This window comes from Mytilus galloprovincialis, chromosome 8 (assembly GCF_965363235.1).
Source record: "Mytilus galloprovincialis chromosome 8, xbMytGall1.hap1.1, whole genome shotgun sequence".
Taxonomy (NCBI): Eukaryota; Metazoa; Mollusca; class Bivalvia; order Mytilida; family Mytilidae; genus Mytilus; species Mytilus galloprovincialis.
The window spans coordinates 96,249,083-96,270,384 of record NC_134845.1 but is presented as its reverse complement, the minus strand read 5'-3'; the positions used below and the strand labels follow the sequence as shown (position 1 = coordinate 96,270,384).

Genomic DNA, 21,302 nt, shown 5'->3' with positions numbered 1-21,302 from the left:
AGTTGAACATGATCACCCAACTGAAAAGGAATTCCTACCCTATTTATCAGGTCAGGAATAACCACCAATTGGTGGATTATACCTCAGTTGACGTATAATCCACCAATTGACATATAATGGTATAGACCAATTGGTGTATAATACTTTGATTTTCAAAACAATTTATTCTACCAAAATGGAGCATTGTTTTCTCAAAACCATATTATGGTATGAAAACTTGCCAAACATTCCTAGTTTAGTATAGTGACATAACATATTGCATTTAATCAATAATTGTATTTGCAGTTTCTTCTATTGTTATCTTGTCAATTCTTGATTGGCAAATTTACCTGTAATCACCTGTCAATGGACATTATTACTGTCTGCAGTCATGTGATCATGAGTACAACTCCACAGGTGAATGGAGCTCTTTGTTAATACTTGACTTTCATTATTAAAAGTCAATCATGGTCAATAGTACAAATTTATGTTTCAACAAAAGAATTCCTGTACACATGTATTCTCAAGAGATGCAGCAGGCTTTGACAAAACTGAAACTTTCGCAGGACTCAATAAGGGTCATTAAATTGGTTGCAAGTTGCAAAATCATGCTCCTATCTCACACTAGCATTTTATTACAAAAAATTTGCATTATACGTCAATTGGTCTATATCAGTATACCTCAATTGGTGGATCATACGTATACGTCAATTGAGGTATAATCCACCAATTGGTGGTTATTCCTGACCTGTTTATAGTGGGTCTTATTGGGGTCTAAGCGTGAAGCGGGATTGCCGATTTTTTGTAAGCGTGACACGTGAAAGTCAAATTATTGTGTCGTGAAAACGGGGAAATGAGGTCTAGCGGGACCCTGGAAATGACAAAAAAAATGAGAATTGCTTACGTACATAGTGTAAGCGGGATACGGGAATCTGACAAAACAGTAAGCGGGATCCGGGATCGGAACCCCCCAATGAGACTCCCTTTATCAGGTTGGGAACAAACCCCCTGTATGGTGATTATACCTCTATAGAGGGATAATCCTTCTTTAGAGGGATAAAATTATCCCTCTATAGAGGGGTATTTTTGTTTGCACTGGATTTAAAGCAAATTAGGGCAGAATGGCATTTTCTAGTTATATTGGCTATAATCTCTAGCATTATATGCTTCAACATATGCACTTTACTAAAAATTTGGATAACCAGTTTTCTGCTAAAGTGACAAAACTTGCAATCTATTGTAAACATATCTGAACACCTGATCAACAACAAAAGGAATAGCTGACCTTTAAATTTCATGTTAAATATAACAATAGAAATTCTGTTCAGTGAGTTATAAGTGAGTAGAATTTACCTGATCATCACAGCTTTCAATCATGGTGAACAATAGATTTTATATTTAGTCAGATAAGCATCAAACTGGGCATGTGCATATTAAATTAAGTACATCAATTGGTGCATCAACTATTCCAGGCTACTGCCATAATAAGTAGAGAATGCCATTCTGCCCTATTTTGATTTAAATCCAGTCTAAACAAAAATACCCCTCTATAGAGGGATAATTTTACCCCTCTATAGAAGGATTATCCCTCTATACAGGTATAATCACCATATAGAGGGTTTGATCCCAACCTGTTTATAAAAGGTAGCCCTTCAACAGACTGAGCCAAGATGTTTGTCATGAGCTCACCACTTATGATTAACTATCTACTATATGAACTAAGTAATCACGTAATCGAGCTGTGTGATTCTTTTGTAAACAGAGCCCTATCTCATGAGATTTCGACTTCATTCGCGTCCATAGGCGTAGTGTATAGTTTAGATTACAATAGGTGCGAAGAACAGTGAGTTTGGATTACAGACGAATATAAAATGATTCGACAAACTTATAATGATTTATAATAATGTCGTGTAATTTTTCTTACCCAAAGCGACTTCTAAGAGGGTCTAAACAGGTAGCAAAGTCGTTCGTTGTCGAGTTGGCGATTCCACAAACCGGAAGTACCGGAAGTTCAATAAAAATCAAAACATTGCAAAATGTCTGGAAAAGGCAAACAACGTGGAGCCGACATAAAACAAGAAGATATTCTACAAGCTGTTGTCATTGCAGATACTTTCAATGTTCGCTTTGCACCAATTACAGAAAAGAAACCCAGAGTAAAATTCAAATTTGTACTGCAACTGCCATTCACTTGTTCACAGCATGATGCAACGTTTTTCTTTGCTCATCATCTTTTATACCTGTAATGACCTGTAATGACTGAATAACACTTGAAATTGTAATATCAGTTCATATTGGTGACTTTAAACATTGATCATGTTGATTGTTTCATAATAGTATATTATCGATGTAACTTACAACTTAAAAATGATTTAGATAAGCAGATATAAGTTCATAAAGATCATTTTAAATTGAATGTGTACATCGAACATGACAGCCATTGTGATTTCCGTGGTCCCGTATATGATGTACACACTAAATTTAAAAAGTTTTTAATGAACGTTAATCTACTTTCTGTAATTAAATCATTCATAAGTCGTAGAACATGTAGTATACATGGAATACATTTGTACATTGATTATATACTATTAGTTAATAATGTTTTAAAGTCACCAATATGTGCAAATATTAAATTTTCAAGTTTTATTCGGTCATTTCAAGTGTTATTCAGATATTGACAGTGTTATTCCATCATTCGAGGTACCGTTCATATCATCCATTTTTCATTGGTGTCAATTGCACACGCTGGTAATGTGTTTTTTGGTTTCTATATTTGATACAACAACATTACAACTTCACAAATTTGATATGTATTAAAAGTCGCTTTATAAGACGTTAAAACAAATTTAAGAAAACTGACCTGTAGGATAAGCCATTTTTATTTAACCAAAAATAATGTCTTTTGTAGACACCCGGTGCCAATCTGAAAAATGAAAAAAAAATCACAATGTTACAATTTCATCATATGAAACATCAACCAAAAACTTTTTTACTGGTTAGTTTTAGTACTGTAAAACTTGTATCAAATAACATGTAATTATAATTCAAGAAATTACCAGAACCACGACTATAGAAAATACTTATTTCAGGATTTAATAGTCATGTCCTGTCGGTATACCAGTATACTGATCCAGGTTTTACTTCATACAAAAACATATGACATATATCACAAAACATATGACATATATCACAAAACATTATGACATATATCACAAAAACATATGACATATATCACAAAAACATATGACATACATGTATATCACAAAAAAATTAAAAACAGTAAAAAATCATAGTAAACCTTGACTAAAAAATCTAGATACCTAAACACATTTGACAGAACATGCTTTTAAAATTTGAGTGCACACATGAATAAAAACTTAACAGTAAAATATACTAAGCAATTGAAATTTATTTCTAGAAACTAAGGTGGAACGTGGCATATTGTCAATGAAATTGACATGAAATTTAAAACATTGTCATAGGTAAAATAACGATAAATAGATTATCATTGGTCATGTTGGTCATCTGAACTGGATTGCGTTTTGGCATAGTAGCCCACATCTCAAATTTTGTACCCAAAATATATCTTATTAGTTCTATACAAGAAAAGCAAACATTATAGTAGCCCACATCAAATTTTAGGGGCCATTATCGAGTGGGCCCCTGCTAATTTCAAATCCATGTTACACATTTAGAAGATCAACAATAATCTTTAAGGAATTTATGTATTTTATTTTGATTGTTGCAGACATTGCTTCCTGTGGTTAATGTCCCTATGTTGGATTATACCTTGGAATTTCTGGCAGCCGGAGGAATCCAAGAAATCTTTGTCTTCTGTTGTCATCTAGCTGATCAAATCAGAACACATATCAGGTATGTTCAGTTAGAACACATATCAGATATGTTCAGTCAGAACACATATCAGACATGTCCAGTCAGAACAGTAGAGAACACATATCACATATGTCCAATCAGAACACATATGAGGCATGTCCAGTCAGAACACATATCAGGTATGTCCAGTCAAAACACATATTAGATTATACCTAAATTTGAACACATATCAGAAAACCCCAGTCAGAACACATATCAGATATGTCCAGTCAGAACTTAGCAGATATGTCCAATCAGAACACATATTAGGCATGTCAGGTATATCCAGTCAGAATACATTTCAAGTATGTCCAATCAGAACACATATCAGGTATGTTCAGTTAGAACACATATCAGGTATGTTCAGTCAGAACACATATCAGGTATATCCAGTCATAACACAGCAGGTATATCCAGTCAGAACACATATCAGGTATGTCTAGTCAGAACAGATATCAGGTATGTCCAGTCAGAACAGATATCAGGTATGTCCAGTCAGAACACAGCAGGTATATCCAGTCAGAACACATATCTGAGGTATACGTAAATCTGAACATATATCAGGTATGTCTAGTCAAAACACATATCAGGTATTTCCATTCAGAACACATATCAGGTATGTTCAGTCAGAACACATATTGAGTATACCAAAACAGAACACATATCAGATGTACTCAATCAAAACATAGTCAGAACACATAATATCATGTATACCTTGTCAGAACATATAGCAGATATGCATAGTCTATGTAGTCAGAACACATTATGTGACATAGCAGGTATACATGTACATAAGCAATCCTACATAAGCATATCTATTCTACTTTGAGAATATAAATGCATGGTTCTTCAAACTTGAGGGTCTTTCTATTTTAAAACAATCTAATTGATGAGCGACAGCCTTGAGATGTAGCAGAGAAACATCTGAAAGACTATTGATAATCTGTTTAATGCACATTCTTTTTCTATCAAGAGATAAAGTTCACATTTTGAATAGCATTTTGATTGTAGCCTTTTTATCTTGAAATCTTTGATTGCCTATAACACATAAAAATAATGAATTTGAAGAGTCAACACAAATAAATGGATTTAAAGATAATTCATCAATAATCTGTATAACCAGTTGCTTTGATTGACCTTATCTATACACAAGCAGTACTATTCATGTTATTAAAAACTCAATTTTTACCGAAAATCTTATTTAAACAGTCTTGACAATGTTGTAGAAAAAAAACTTTTCATTTTGAAAATTATCTCAAAGATACATTTAAATATATAGCCTTAAAAGATTAACTAATTACTATGTCTTACAAATTATTTTTTTTAATACCTGAGAATGACATTTGTTTTACAGAAATTCCAAATGGAATGACAGTAGCTCCCCATGTACAGTGACACCTATACTCTCTGAAGGATGTTTGTCTATGGGAGATGCTATGAGGGAGATTGAGGATAAATCACTGATCCGTAGTGACTTCATCCTAGTGTATGGTGACATTGTCTCTAATCTGGACCTCAGGTCTATTATACAGGAACACAAGTAAGTTACTTTAAATCAGAAATTATTGTGTGCATTTATTAATGCGATTTTGTCATTTTAGACTTAATGCAATTTTAACTTTTAAGATTTTGCGAAAAATCCTGTTTAATTCATATAAAACATTTCAAATGCAAGTTTAAATTATTGTTTTTATACGACCGCAAAATTTGAAAAATTTTTCGTCGTATATTGCTATCACGTTGGCGTCTGCGTCGTCGTCGTCGTCCGGCGTCCGAATACTTTTAGTTTTCGCACTCTAACTTTAGTAAAAGTGAATGGAAATCTATGAAATTTTAACACAAGGTTTATGACCACAAAAGGGAGGTTGGTATTGATTTTGGGAGTTTTGGTCCCAACATTTTAGGAATTAGGGGCCAAAAAGGGCCCAAATAAGCATTTTCTTGGTTTTCGCACTATAACTTTAGTTTAAGTTAATAGAAATCTATGAAATTTTGACACAAGGTTTATGACCACAAAAGAACGGTTGGGATTGATTTTGGGAGTTTAGGTTTCAACAGTTTAGGAATTAGGGGCCAAAAAAGGGCCCAAATAAGCATTATTCTTGGTTTTCGCACAATAACTTTAGTTTAAGTAAATAGAAATCAATGAAATTTAAACACAATGTTAATGACTACAAAAGGAAGGTTGGTATTGATTTTGGGAGTTTAGGTCCCAACAGTTTAGGAATTAGGGGCCAAAAAGGGACCCAAATAAGCATTTTTCTTGGTTTTCGCACCATAACGTTAGTATAAGTAAATAGAAATCTATGAAATTTAAACACAAGGTTTATGACCATAAAAGGAAGGTTGGTATTGATTTTGGGAGTTTTGGTCCCAACAGAATAAGGGGCCCAAAGGGTCCAAAATTAAACTTTGTTTGATTTCATCAAAATTGAATAATTGGGGTTTTTTGATATGTCGAATCTAACTGTCATGACTGTGTATGTAGATTCTTAACTTTTGGTCCCGTTTTCAAATTGGTCTACATTAAGGTCCAAAGGGTCCAAAATTAAACTTAGTTTGATTTTGACAAAAAATGAATCAGTTAGGTTCTTTGATATGCTGAATCTAAAAATGTACTTAGATTCTTGATTATTGGCCCAGTTTTCAAGTTGGTCCAAATCGGGGTCCAAAATTAAACTTTGTTTGATTTCATCAAAAATTGAATAAATGGGGTTCTTTGATATACCAAATCTAACTGTGTATGTAGATTCTTCATTTTTGGTCCTGTTTTCAAATTGGTCTACACTAAAGTCCAAAGGGTCCAAAATTAAACTTAGTCTGATTTCAACAAAAATTGAAATCTTGGGGTTCTTTGATATGCTGAATCCAAAAATGTACTTAGATTTTTTATTATGGGCCCAGTTTTCAAGTTGGTCCAAATCAGGATCTAAAATTATTATATTAAGTGTTGAATGAATGAATGAATCTTTATTTCCTCCATGTATATGAAGATTTTGCATACAAAAAGAAATTAATAATTACTTACACAATAAACAAAATATCATACATTTTGAGATAAATACCCAATGGAAAAAAAAAACCAACAACATATTTAGATAAACACACAATACACATATTCCAGTAAACACAACAAAAACACAATGTTTTTCAATCAAAGTCTATTCAAAATTCAAAATTAAACCTGTTTTCAAACAATACATGTCTGAATTTTTTAAACATGGGGTAAACATGTTTTGCTATGTAATACATCATTCTAGACCAATCTATAGGATCGAGATCGTATACTATATCATTAACAGCTCCTAATAGTACTTCAAGAAGGTCATCGTCGTCTAAATTGAAAATGTCCACAGATTTTTGAATGGGAAGTTCATCTACAATTTTATAAAACATAACATTTCTCTCTGTTAATAGAACATGACACTCCATGATTAAATGTTTAATGATATCAAGAGACTGTTTGTTACATAGAGTACATGTAGCTTTCTTAATGGCTGCCGATCCTAAAGTCACAAGTACTAGCAGTTCGAGTTTTGCATCGGGATATAAAACTGTCAACCGAATTAATCTATGTTCACAGAGGGTAGGGTGAATTTTGGAATACCTTTTGAGTTCATTTCTATTTTCTAAATTACTTTTCCATCTGTTCTCTTCATAAATTTCAATAGACTGACGCACAATTTTCGACCACAGCACTTTTTCTGGTATGTAATCCTCATTTACATAGGTTTCAAGGAAAGAAAATAGATCGTATTTAACCAGAGTTGTTATAAGATTATAGGTTATAGAGTGTTCGGCATTTTCATCCAGAATAAATTGACTGATGCACATGTTGAACAATTTTTTATGAGTTGTGCCCGATTTACTCCTACATAATCGCCCAAAGAATAAAAGTTTGAATTTGTCGATTACAGCTTCCAATGACCATAAACCAAGGTTGCTTGTAGTTGAGTCCGTTGGTGAATATTTGTCCATACACTGTATATATCGCGCGACATATCGTTGTGTTCTTTCTAAAAGTACTATTTCAGAATTAGAGAGTTGTCCCCATACTTCGCAAGAGTACAATGCTGTAGGAAGAACAAAACGCTTCCATATTAACGTGTTTGTAATCGGCGTAAGGCCTTTCGGGTTTACTCCAGCACTATACAATGAATGTAGATTTTTCTTTAACTTCTTAGCGGCATTTTTTGTCCTTTCAAACGTTTTATTATTGTTAGTTATCAATGTACCAGCATAAATTGTATCCGTTTTACACGCTATTTTTGTATTTCCAAGCTTAATGTCAACATCTGTATTAATATTAAAAGCCAAGACACAACTTTTTGTTCCGTTATATTTAAGTCTCCATTTACAAGCATAAGTTTGTACACAGTCGAGAAGACCTTGTAGACCTTTTGGCGACGCACTAAGAAGGGTTGTGTCGTCCGCAAGAAGAATGGCAGGAATGTTCAAATAACCAATTCGTATTCCACAATTTGTCGAAATCAGCTGTAATATTAAGTCATTTATGTACAAAGAGAATAGCCAAGATGAGAGTACTCTCCCTTGCCCTACACCCTGAGAAATGGAGAAATTGTCACTAGTAAGTCCATTATATTGTACATGTGCACTAGCAGATTTGTAAGACATGAAAAGTATGTTCCATAATTTACCAGTTACACCGATTTCTTTTAATTTCAGAAAAAGTCCATCGTGCCAGATCTTATCAAACGCTTTCTCGTTATCTAGAAAACCAACATAAAGTTTAGATTTACTTTTCATAAACACGTTAATACATTCTTTGAGTGTGTATAAAGCGGGGATAGCACCATGTTCAGGAACAAATCCAAACTGTAAAGGATCAGGAAAAGTCTTATCAAGTGCAGTAAGCATTTTATTTATTCGACGAAGGACTGTTTTGTCATGTAATTTTCCAAATACGGATGTTAGGACAATAGCTCTGTAACTGTTCGGATTACTCTTGTCTTTGTTATTTCCTTTATATAACGGAATAATTATGCCATGTCGATATAGTAATGGAATATATTCGCATTTAAGTATAATATTAAAAATATAACAAATCCATTTCAACAAGGTATTACCACCGTATATAATATGTTCGTTGCATACATAGTCCGGTCCTGGAGCCTTACCACATTTTAAAGTTTTAATTTGCTCATATATTTCATCTTCAGTGTAGGGCACATCGAAAAAAGCATTAAACGGTTTTCTAATTTGACTGCTATATTCACGAATTTTTTCTGTGACATCCATATAAAAAGGTTGATCAAAATTGTCATTTTCATGTTCATTAGGAGTATACAAATCACAAAAATAGGTACTCCACAACTTGCAAATATCCCCGTTATTAGTAGCTGTATTTCCATCATAATTCAGACAAGTTGCTGGCGATTTTTGTTGTCTATGCTTTCGCACTACACGATAAAATTGTCCTATATCCATTTCGGCTGCTTTTTGCACATCAGCAAATTTTTCAGATTCCCATAATCGCTCTGCATTACGTTTATGCTTTCGAAATTCTCTTTTCTTATCTTTATACTGTTTATAAAAAATATTGTCGTTGTTTCGTGTTTGTCCCATTGACAGCCACGTTTTACGAGCTTGTCGTTGCTCATTATGGTAATAATCTAAGTTGTTACTTTTCCAGTACGGTTTTAAATAGTGTCTAAATTTTCCAGTGGGAATACAAGAATTTGCAGCGATATGCACAACATTTACAATATTTGAGTTTATATGTTCTATGTAATTTTCGTTTATTTCACACGAGTTCAAAGGTAAAACTTCAAAATTTAGTAATTTGTCTAGTTCTGTTTGATAATATTTCTTCTCCCATTCATCACATCTCGACCACAATAGAACTTTACGATAAAGATGAAATTTATTTGATGTATTACATAGCAAATTCATATCTAAGAAAATCAAAACAGGATAATGATCTGAAACATTAAATGGACAGTCATTTCTGACTTCTAAATTTGTAAAGCCATTACAAAAGAATTCTGGAATGAAAATAAAATCAATCATAGTTTTACGTGTCATGTCTTTAGACCTAAATGTAAAATCAGGGCCTTTACGACCGGACATCAATGGGACAGGAGATAAATTATTTTTTGTAATGAAGTCTATGACATTTTTTGATTTACTACTTAAACTTGTTACTGCAATATCAGTATTAAAATCACCACCAATTACTGTTACACAATCAACTGACATTCTATCATAAATACTACACACAGTTTGAAAATATTGTAAATACTCTTCAACTGAATGATTTGTTGATGGTAGTAAAGTACCTATGATACATAAACTTTCATAACCATGCTTGGATAATTTGACAGCACAAATTCTGTCATTATCAACAAATAAATTATAAGTCTTAAAACCAAATGTTTTCCTTACAAGAATAGCTACTCCACCAGAGCCTCTGTTTGAATTTACTGAACTAGAGCTAAAGCATGAAAATACTCGAAAATCATTTGCTAACTCATATAAAAATGTAATATTAGTTCTATTTAACCAGTGCTCAGTTACAATACATATATCAGAGTCTTTGAGCAAGTTTTCAAAATATGAGGTGCCATACATAGCGCCTCTCATATTCCATGTTGTTATTCGTAACAACATGAGTAAAATAAAATATACAATATATAACAGATTGAACATGAATGTTATAGATGTTTGTTTTGTGGAATATAGTCTCGCCAGTACACGCCTTCTGGCCAAAAGAAGTCATCGTTTTCTACTGCAGCAAAGTCCCTCTCATTGATGTTAGCACGAAGAGTATATGTTGCAATGTCTTTGTATTGTCGCTTTATTAGAAGTTTTACAAAAGTTATATTAACCCCTTTACTGGACGCAAAGTTTCTAATTGCAGTATCAACTAGTTCGAAAGGTTTATCAGCAGTTACATTGTAAAGTACGATTCTTCTGGAACGTTTCCTTACAACACCACGAAATACACTTGTATCTCCGTTTGTGACTCGTGTTTGTATTTGTTGAATCTGTTCTGTAGGAACCGGTATGTCCACTGTATTTGGTCGTGCGTATGCATGTACGTAAGTGTTTTTTGTCATTGTGTTTTCCTGATTATATACATGATCTCTGTTTGCGCTATTTATACTATTGTTTTCGTAATGTAAACTCTGATGATTATCAAGATCAGAGTTAGCAGTTTTCGTCTGTGAATGTATTTTTTCACCAGCACTTCGATTTAAAGCCTCACTATAAGACATTGTATTTTTTCCAAGTGTTTTACATTTCCCATCTATTGACTCTAGTCGGTTTACTATTTTATTGAAAACATTTTGTCTTTGTTCGTCACTCGTGCGTATCTTATCTTCTTGGTCTTTCAAATCTTGAGATTGCAGTTTGATTTCTGACCTTAGGCGAGTTACTTTTTCTTTTTCATCATACAATTCAGTTTTTAATGAATAAATTTGTCTATCTTTGTCATGAACCACATTAACGAGACGCTTGATCTCACATTCGAATTTCTCAGTTATTGTTTCAATTTTATCGTTTAAAGTTTTTAGATTTTCATTGAAACTTTGTTTAATTTCGAGAAGTGTTGCAAGTATATATGAATTGCCTTGGGTGCTTGTTTCACGGTTTGCCATTTTGTTGAGAACCTCATGTACACTGTTATCGCCAGTATCGAAATGCGCATTCGTATTCCGTCTGCCTCGAGAAATTAAAGGTTTTAGTTCATTACTTGTGAGATTGCCCTCAAGAAAATTAAATAAGGTGTAAATGTCATCAGAAAGCTTTTCTTCGATTGACGGTCCGTTTTCACGATGAGTGCGTTCGATGAGTCTCGATTCTAATAGTACATGTTCTTTTTTCTTTGTTAATTCAAATAGGGAGCTTCTGATAGGTTTTAAATCATCTGTGTCAGTATTTTGTAATAATTCGCTCTTAAAATTATATCTATCTAATTGACCAAACTTTGTCTGAATAATTCTATACATGTCGTCATCATTGAATTGACTATCGGTTATTGATTGTGTTAAATTAATGTTATTTATATTATTTTGATTTTCGATTCATCAAAATTGAATAATTGGGGTTTTTTGATATGTCGAATCTAACTGTCATGACTGTGTATGTAGATTCTTAACTTTTGGTCCCGTTTTCAAATTGGTCTACATTAAGGTCCAAAGGGTCCAAAATTAAACTTAGTTTGATTTTGACAAAAAATGAATCAGTTAGGTTCTTTGATATGCTGAATCTAAAAATGTACTTAGATTCTTGATTATTGGCCCAGTTTTCAAGTTGGTCCAAATCGGGGTCCAAAATTAAACTTTGTTTGATTTCATCAAAAATTGAATAAATGGGGTTCTTTGATATACCAAATCTAACTGTGTATGTAGATTCTTCATTTTTGGTCCTGTTTTCAAATTGGTCTACACTAAAGTCCAAAGGGTCCAAAATTAAACTTAGTCTGATTTCAACAAAAATTGAAATCTTGGGGTTCTTTGATATGCTGAATCCAAAAATGTACTTAGATTTTTTATTATGGGCCCAGTTTTCAAGTTGGTCCAAATCAGGATCTAAAATTATTATATTAAGTGTTGTGCAATAGCAAGTCTTTTCAATTGCACAGTATTGCGCAATGGCAAGAAATATCTAATTGCACAATATTGTGAAATAGCAAATTTTTTTTTAATTAGAGTTATCTTTCTTTGTCCAGAATAGTAAGCAAGAAATATCTAATTGCAAAATATTGTGCAATAGCAAGATTTTTTTTTAATTGGAGTTATCTTTCTTTGTCCAGAATCAACTTAAATCTTTGTTATATACAATATACAATGTATATTCACTTTTTACTACCAACTGATAAATTATAATAAATAACATTCAGTGATAACAAGCAGTTTTTTTTTACATCTTAATATTTTATGATGTATTTAAATGAGTAGTTATTGTTGCAAACTCCATTAGAAATTTTAATTGAGATTAGTTTTGGAATAAGGGAAAGGGGGATGTGATTAAAAAAATTGGGTTCAATTTTTCTCATTTGAAATTTCATAAATAAAAAAGAAAATTTCTTCAAACATTTTTATGCCCCACCAACGATAGTAGAGGGGCATTATGTTTTCTGGTCTGTGCGTCCGTCCGTCCGTCCGTCTGTCCGTTCGTTCGTCCGTCCATCTGTCCCGCTTCAGGTTAAAGTTTTTGGTCAAGGTAGTTTTTGATGAAGTTTAAGTCCAATCGACTTCAAACTTAGTACACATGTCCCCTATGATATGATCTTTCTAATTTTAATGCCAAATTAGAGTTTTTACCCCAATTTTACGGTCCACTGAACATGGAAAATGATAGTGCGAGTGGGGCATTCGTGTACTGAGGACACATTCTTGTTTTGAGAGGATTAATATTCAACAGCATAGTGAATTGCTCTAAGAGAAAACAAAAATTTTAAGTTCATTAGAACACATTCATTCTGTGTCAGAAACCTATGCTGTGTCAACTATTTAATCACAATCCAAATTTAGAGCTGAATCCAGCTTGAATGTTGTGTCCATACTTGCCCCAACCGTTCAGGGTTCAACCTCTGCGGTCGTATAAAGCTACGCCCTGCGGAGCATCTGGTTACCACTCTGTCGCATTTTTCACAATAATAAAAACCTTGCAATAATTTCTGAATTTACAGTAGTAGATAAAATCAATGATGACTCTATTCTATTTTTTAATTGACATTTGTCCTTCAACTTTGACATTTGTCCTTCAACTTTAATTCAAATTCTTTAGACAATCCACATATCACCATTAATAATCAAAACAAGGATCATTAGAATGAATTTTATTTATCATAGATGTTAACTTTTTAGATATTGATGGGCGCCCACCAATTTTTAGTAAAAACAATAAGAATTTTGTTCTCCTCATAACCAAGAAGGTCTTGTTATTCTCTATGGAGATAAATGGTCATATCTCTATATCTATTGCTATTCTTTATCAAAAGTTGTTGTTAGTCTTATAAAATAAATTATCGCCAAAACTTTTTTCTAGTTCTAATATTGGTTCACCTTTGAATGTTTTTGTATTACATGTATTATGAATACAAATGTGAAAATAGTTTTTCATCAAATATCCTCTCAGAAAACTTTATTCCAAAGAGACTCTTGTGTTCTTTTCTGTAAATTGTACGTGAACTGTATTTTCAGAAGACGAAGAGAGAAGGATAAGAATGCTGTTATGACAGTTATTATGAAGAAAGCTCCCCCTGGTCATTGTTCACGGTGTAGAGAGGACGATTCACTGGTAGCCATTGACAGTACAAATGACCGTATCCTCCATTACCTCAAAACAGGGAACCAGAAAAAGTTACAACTTCCTGTGGTTTGTTTAGTTTTGTTGGTTATATTTCATTATCAAGAAATTCGTTAGATATATCAAATAAGTCAACACATAATAGGATAATAGCTATTATATATGATAAACAATAAATGATAAAATCACTTCAAATATAAAAAAAAAGAAGATGTGGTATGATTGCCAATGAGACAACTCTTCACAAGAGACCAAAATGACACAGAAATTAACAACTTTAGGTCACGGTACAACATTCAACAACGAGCAAAGACCAAACCGCATAGTCAGCTATAAAAGCCCTGAAATGACAATGTAAAACAATTCAAACAAGAAAACTAACAGCTTTATATATGTACAAAAAATGAATGAAAAACAAAAATGTAACACATAAACAAACAGCAACCACTGAATTACAGGCTCCTGACTTAGGGCAGGTTCAAAGTTTACCAACAACTTACATTAGGCACCAGGGAGCAAGAGTTAAGTTTTACAAGTTTGTCAAACAAATCAATAACTTATGATATGGAAGTTTTATCTTCTTTATTGAAATAAAGTACTGTGGATACATTATTATTCGTTGGATACACATTTTCATGGGTACAGGTGAACCATGAACTCAAATGTTCAACAAATAACATATTTTCAATAGTCTTAATTTGTATACAGAGATTGGCAAAACCACGAAATCAAATATCCACAAAAATGAAAGTTTTCAGCAATCCATGAAAAATTGATATCCAAGAAAATAAATGAATCCACAAAAAAAGTACAGCAAATATTTGAGATAAAAAGCAAAAATAGTAAAAAGTACAGCATAGAATTTAAAGTGGAGTCAAATTTTTGAGATTCCTATAGCTGAGGTGAAAGTTAAACACACTTGAAAAAAACCTATATGCAGTAATTGTTGTTCTTTACAGGAAGTTTTAACAGACAATAAAAATGTACAGTTACGATACGACCTTCTAGATTGTCAGATCAGTGTGTGTTCTCCACAAGTTCCTGCTTTATTTAAAGATAACTTTGACTATCTTAGTCGGGATGATTTTATAAGAGGCATCCTCATGAATGAAGAGGTAATTTATACTGAGAATGAAATGTAATGTGGGGTATTGAAGTGTTGATGAGAATACAACTCAGCAACACAAGCACACTTTACATTGGTAATTAGCCTAGAATGTTAGGTACTGCCATTATTATTTCTTTTGCAATGGTAATTGTGTGCAAGATAACAGTTTTTCATCATTTTCCTTCATTTAAAATAATTTTTGTGAACAGAATTTTCAATGAAGGAATACACTGTTTTCCATGTTTTCTGCATTCTGTAGGTTAATTAAAATGCTAACCCAAGTTATTTTGATTTATCCCACCATTTAAAAGATTGTGCCCCACTTACAAAGATAAAAAAGCAGTATGTTTCCCTGAACATGGCAAGTTTGTCCTATTAACACATATTCTTCATAATATGGTTTTAAAAGAGTTCCTTAATTTTAAAAATTTTGATATGCTGGTCACAACTGGTTTTAGCCAGAATATCTAATAGAATATTGTTTGACTTGGCTTTCCATACTTTTCAGGTTATGGGTAACACCATATTCGGTAAGATTGTAAGAGATGAATATGCAGCCAGAATATCTAATCTACAAATGTATGATATAATCAGGTATGTACTGGCAAGATACTTTGTCATTTATATGGTATATATAATTCTATAGAAAGTGCATTGTTGTATATAAGGTATGGATAAGGCAAAGTTCTTTCTTGTCTGTTTGTCTATAGATATAAGATGTGGTATGGGTGCCAATTAGAGAACTCTCCATACAGGTCACAATTTGTAAAGTATACCATAATAGGTCAAAGTACTGCCTTCAACTTGGAACCTGGGCTGACACTAAACAACAAGCTATAAATGACTCCAAAAATGATTAGTGTAAAACCAGTCAAACAGTAAAACCAACGGTCTAATCTATAAAAAAAACAAGAAAAGAAAAACACTTATGAACCACATAAACAAACGGCATCCACTGAACAACAGGTTCCTGACTTAGGACCGATGCAAACAAATTCAGCTGTTTAATAAGCTGCATTTGTTTATTGTATCAATCAAACATTAACATTTTAGGAGCATATTTCTACAGATATAGGTCCAGCTAGTCTTCATGCAAAATGTGAATTTATAACCCAAGTTTCATTTAGTTTTTTGATGAGGTAGTTCTATTGTTTAAAAAATATACATGTACAGAACTGTTTTCTCAAGATAATATCTTTTCTTTATTTTATATTCAGTCGTGATATTATGAGTAGATGGACTTACCCACTGGTTCCAGATAACAGTATAAATAACCATGACAACAGTTTATCATATGGTCGTCATAACGTTTATCTCAGTAAAGATGTCACACTAGCAAGGTAAAGTTTCTGCATAATACGTTTATCTAGGAAATCCAACCAGTCGGGAGATTATTAAATAGAGAAAGAAGTCCTTTAATTACATTATCATAAACAATTGGTTGATTTCAAAAATGTGACCAGTTGCTTCAAAACTTATTATTTGGTGTAGAAAGAGTTGAACAATTATGTACAGACTTTTTAGAGCTTCTAAATTAGTTTTTTTTTATACCAATGTTTTAGGTGATGAATGCGTTCTATCAAGGTTGACTTGATATAAAACACCTGTTCATGTTTTTGTTTTGATACTGACAATTAAAAATTAATTGAAAATTTTAAAAAGGCAAAATGTTTGTAAAATCTAAGGGCTGTTACAAAAATAAAGTAGGGGGGAGGAGGAGGGCACTTTTTATTTGACCCCACCATGCATACATTTTAATTTGGATATTTCATTTAAATATTCAATCAATCTTTCTTAAATAACCACCACCCATCAAAATTTAAAGGGGCACTAGCTGTCAAATTCATGGTCACCGATCATATTTGATTTATAACAATGTAAAACATTTATCCAAACTATCAAAAGTCTAAAATAAACAGTTTACAGAGCATGGGGTACATAATATATAGGTTCATTTCGTGTGTATTTTAGTCAAATTAGTAATCAAATGATTTACCGTAGTTTCACTTTCATTGTTGACATTCTTTTTCTTTAAATAACCAGTACACGTACAATGCACGCGTTGTAAATCTCTAGCTAGAGGTTAAATTGAAGTTCACATGAATACGGATTTAAAGAGGTCGTCTCATTCACTTGCAAGTGAATTAACAAATTATCAATGTTTCTTAGCGTAATTTGACAAAATTTAACCTTTTTGGCTGCAAAAAGCGAATTTTTATTTCACTATTTCACTTTCATTATTGATTGAATAAAAAAAATCAAACTTTAGATTTTTTATATATCTCGTAGCTAGTGCCCCTTTAATAAAAAGTGCCTTCCTTCCCCCCTCCCCCAAACCATACAATTAATTCTGGAAAAGCTCCTAACTACTTTATGAGTTAAATGGGTGTTTATAAATTGTTTTATAGTGCTGTTTATTAACAGTCCTATAATAAATATAAAAGTGTCATTAATGTTCTAACGCCACCTTTGGATAGAAAGGCTATATACATTTTGAGGAGAGAGAAAGGCATATACATTTTGAGGAGAGAGAAAGGCTATATACATTTTGAGGAGAGAGAAAGGCTATATACATTTTGAGGAGAGAGAAAGGCTATATACATTTTGAGGAGAGAGAAAGGCATATACATTTTGAGGAGAGAGAAAGGCTATATACATTTTGAGGAGAGAGAAAGGCTATATACATTTTGAGGAGAGAGAAAGGCTATATACATTTTGAGGAGAGAGAAAGGCTATATGCATTTTGAGGAGAGAGAAAGGCTATATACATTTTGAGGAGAGAGAAAGGCTATATACATTTTGAGGAGAGAGAAAGGCTATATACATTTTGAGGAGAGAGAAAGGCTATATGCATTTTGAGGAGAGAGAAAGGCTATATACATTTTGAGGAGAGAGAAAGGCTACATACATTTTGAGGAGAGAGAAAGGCTATATACATTTTGAGGAGAGAGAAAGGCTATATACATTTTGAGGAGAGAGAAAGGCTATATACATTTTGAGGAGAGAGAAAGGCTATATACATTTTGAGGAGAGAGAAAGGCTATATACATTTTGAGGAGAGAGAAAGGCTACATACATTTTGAGGAGAGAGAAAGGCTACATACATTTTGAGGAGAGAGAAAGGCTATATGCATTTTGAGGAGAGAGAAAGGCTATATACATTTTGAGGAGAATTCTCTCATTCAAAACTGCATTGATAGTTGGACTCTCTGTTTGTTTTGTAATATTATTTTAAAACGTTTTTTTTTTCTAACCATTACCAAAGTTCACTAGATATGGAATACCATTATAAATGAAAGACAATTACAGTGAAAATGTTAACATACCAATGATTGACCAATAATCCTAGGATATGTATTTATAAATTACAGAGGATGTATTTTGGAAGAAAACGTAGTGGTAGGCAGTGGATCATCTATTGGCTGTAATACAGTTATATCTCAGTCAGTTATAGGCAACAATTGTAAAATTGGTAAGTTCTTTAATAATCAGTTATAGGCAATAATTGTAAAATAGGTTAGTTTGTAATCCGTTATATCTCAGTCCATTATAGGCAATAATTGTAAAATAGGTAAGTATAAAAAAGAAGATGTAGTATGATTGCCATGTAAAAAAGATAAGTTTGTTATTAGTTATAGGCAATAATTGTAATATAGATAAGTTTGTGATCAGTTATATCTCAGTCCATTATAGGCAAAAATTGTAAAATGTGTGAGCATCATAGTCTATTCAATAATGGTAAAATAGTTAAGTTTGTAATCAGTTCTAGGCAATAATTGTAAAATAATAAGTTGGTAATCAGTTATAGGCAATAATTGTAAAATAGGTAAGTTTAAAAATCAGTTCTAGGCAACAATTGTAAAATGGGTAATTTTGTTATCTTTTATAGGCAACAATTGTAAAATATGTGTTTGTAATCAGCTGTAGGCAATAATTGTGAAATTGTTAAGTTTGTAATCTGTTCTTGGCAACAATTGTAAAATACGTAAGTTTGTAATCTGTTATAGACAATAATTGTAAACCAGGTAAGTTTGTAATCAGTTCTAGGCAACAATTGTAAAATATGTGTTTGTAATCAGCTGTAGGCAATAATTGTGAAATTGTTAAGTTTGTAATCTGTTCTTGGCAACAATTGTAAAATACGTAAGTTTGTAATCTGTTATAGACAATAATTGTAAACCAGGTAAGTTTGTAATCAGTTCTAGGCAACAATTGTAAAATATGTGTTTGTAATCAGCTGTAGGCAATAATTATGAAATAGTTAAGTTTGTAATCAGTTCTTGGCAACAATTGTAAAATACGTAAGTTTGTAATCTGTTATAGACAATAATTGTAAACCAGGTAAGTTTGTAATCAGTTCTAGGCAATAATTTTAAAATAGGTAAGTTTGTAATCAGCTTTAGGCAACAATTGTGAAATAGGTAAGTTTGTAAACAGTTCTAGGCAACAATTGTGAAATAGTTAAGTTTGTAATCAGTTCTAGACAATAATTTTAAAATAGGTAAGGCCTAAATTAAAATATTGTTTGTTTGCCCTTTTCCGACCCTATGTTTTGAAACAGGGTAGGTAGGTAGGTAAAATATTTTATTTTTTTTCCCCAAAAAATAACTTGGCTCGGTATATTATTTGTCATGGGTAGGCAGGTAGGTATAATATTTTATTTTATAGATACAAACTCTGCATAATGTCATTTGTGTCCGTTTTGTTTTTGCAAATAAGTTTTCAGGGACTATTAGTTTTAAAAAAAATATCACATAGAATGTGAAGCTAATTCATATGCACAGTACTATTTTGTTTTCAAAATATCAAAATATAGTGCTGTGCCGCATATCTTCAACGTTTATATACCTGGAACTTTGAAGAGTTTGAACTTGCACTTATATTCTGTACTACGTACCTTGTATGTTTACTTAAGATTTTCTGTAAAAGATAACTTTGTACTGATTAGATCTATGTCCGGGCAGACATACATTACTATTAGAAAAAGTCCCTAGAGTGTTAAAAACATCGTGTGTGTCTTTGTTTCCAATTAAAATGCTACAAGACTTAAAACTCTGAAAATTGTCACGTATTTTACATCGCCTTTATAAATGATCTGTATGGACAACTTGGCGATTTTACTGCCAGATATTCTGCACTTTACAGGGTTTTGTCACTTCATATCAGATATAAATAATATAGCGGCATCGTTAACATAATCATCCTGATCTGCGGATCACAAAAGGCCATCCCTACATAGAATAAAACGTCCGTTTACAAATTAGTTTGTACACACGTTGATAATTTTGTATCAAACCAACTTATTTGTAAATGAACCCTGCTCTTATAAAGGTACAGAGTAGCGTACGTGATTTCAGTAAGCATTCACATGCTGAACATCGATTTCAAACAAATGCTTTGAAACTTCAAATGCAAGTGTTAATGTCAAACGCTCAGGTGATACCAAACGGACTGGACCTTATACGTTAAAGATAAAACCAGAGAATTCCGGATAAAATTGTTTTGAGCGGGAAATACAAATATAAGATTTTTGGTAGGAACGAAAAAATAAATTAAAATAAAATCTTGCTGGTAAATACAAATAAAAGATTTTCAGGCGCAACGAATTTATAGGGTCGGTCGGTAAAGGGCAAACAATCAATATTTTAATTTAAGCCTAAGTTTGTTATCATTTATAATGTATGATAGAACCAAATGTAGAACATGAAAAGCAGTTAGTTAGGTGTTCAGAAAAATTACAAAATATAATAACACCTACATAAGGAAACCAATTGCATGAATCAGACATTTTACTTTTTTATGTATATTTGACAGGTGAGAATGTAAAGATAACAGGATCTTATATCTGGGATGATGTTACAATAGAAGATAACTGTGTTATAGAAACTTCTGTCATCTGTGATAACGTCACTGTGTACGATGGTGTTACAGTTAACCCGGGATCAGTCATTGCTTGGGATGTAAGTCTATAATGTTATTATGTACAATAGAGTTTTAAAAAAAACCTTAGTGTTTCAAATAATTTTACCATCTTAGAACAATAAATTTACAGAAATTACAGCAT

The 21,302-nt window shown here is 32.3% G+C and overlaps 2 protein-coding genes across 4 annotated transcripts in view; one reads left to right on the top strand and one right to left on the bottom strand.

Annotated features, from left to right (window-relative positions):
- The window catches only part of LOC143042889 (UDP-glucose 6-dehydrogenase-like), a 29,120-nt gene extending 27,102 nt beyond the window's left edge, over positions 1-2,018 (bottom strand). The window contains exon 1 of the mRNA XM_076215392.1: positions 1,904-2,018. The gene's annotated coding sequence lies outside the window, so the exon portion shown is untranslated. The remainder of the gene's footprint in view (positions 1-1,903) is intronic.
- Positions 1,982-21,302, top strand: part of LOC143042888 (translation initiation factor eIF2B subunit epsilon-like) — a 31,441-nt gene continuing 12,120 nt past the window's right edge. Inside the window, exons 1-10 of one of the 3 annotated variants that reach the window (XM_076215388.1) lie at positions 1,982-2,135; positions 3,728-3,852; positions 5,207-5,392; positions 14,025-14,199; positions 15,090-15,245; positions 15,747-15,832; positions 16,456-16,578; positions 18,610-18,692; positions 19,047-19,064; positions 21,053-21,198. In XM_076215388.1, the coding sequence (XP_076071503.1) occupies positions 2,016-2,135; positions 3,728-3,852; positions 5,207-5,392; positions 14,025-14,199; positions 15,090-15,245; positions 15,747-15,832; positions 16,456-16,578; positions 18,610-18,692; positions 19,047-19,064; positions 21,053-21,198 (1,218 nt within the window). In that variant the 5' untranslated portion in view covers positions 1,982-2,015. Of the gene's footprint in view, positions 2,136-3,727; positions 3,853-5,206; positions 5,393-14,024; positions 14,200-15,089; positions 15,246-15,746; positions 15,833-16,455; positions 16,579-18,609; positions 18,711-18,791; positions 18,810-19,046; positions 19,065-21,052; positions 21,199-21,302 lie in introns of all 3 variants that reach the window. The other 2 variants (XM_076215389.1, XM_076215387.1) reach the window with 2 other exon arrangements.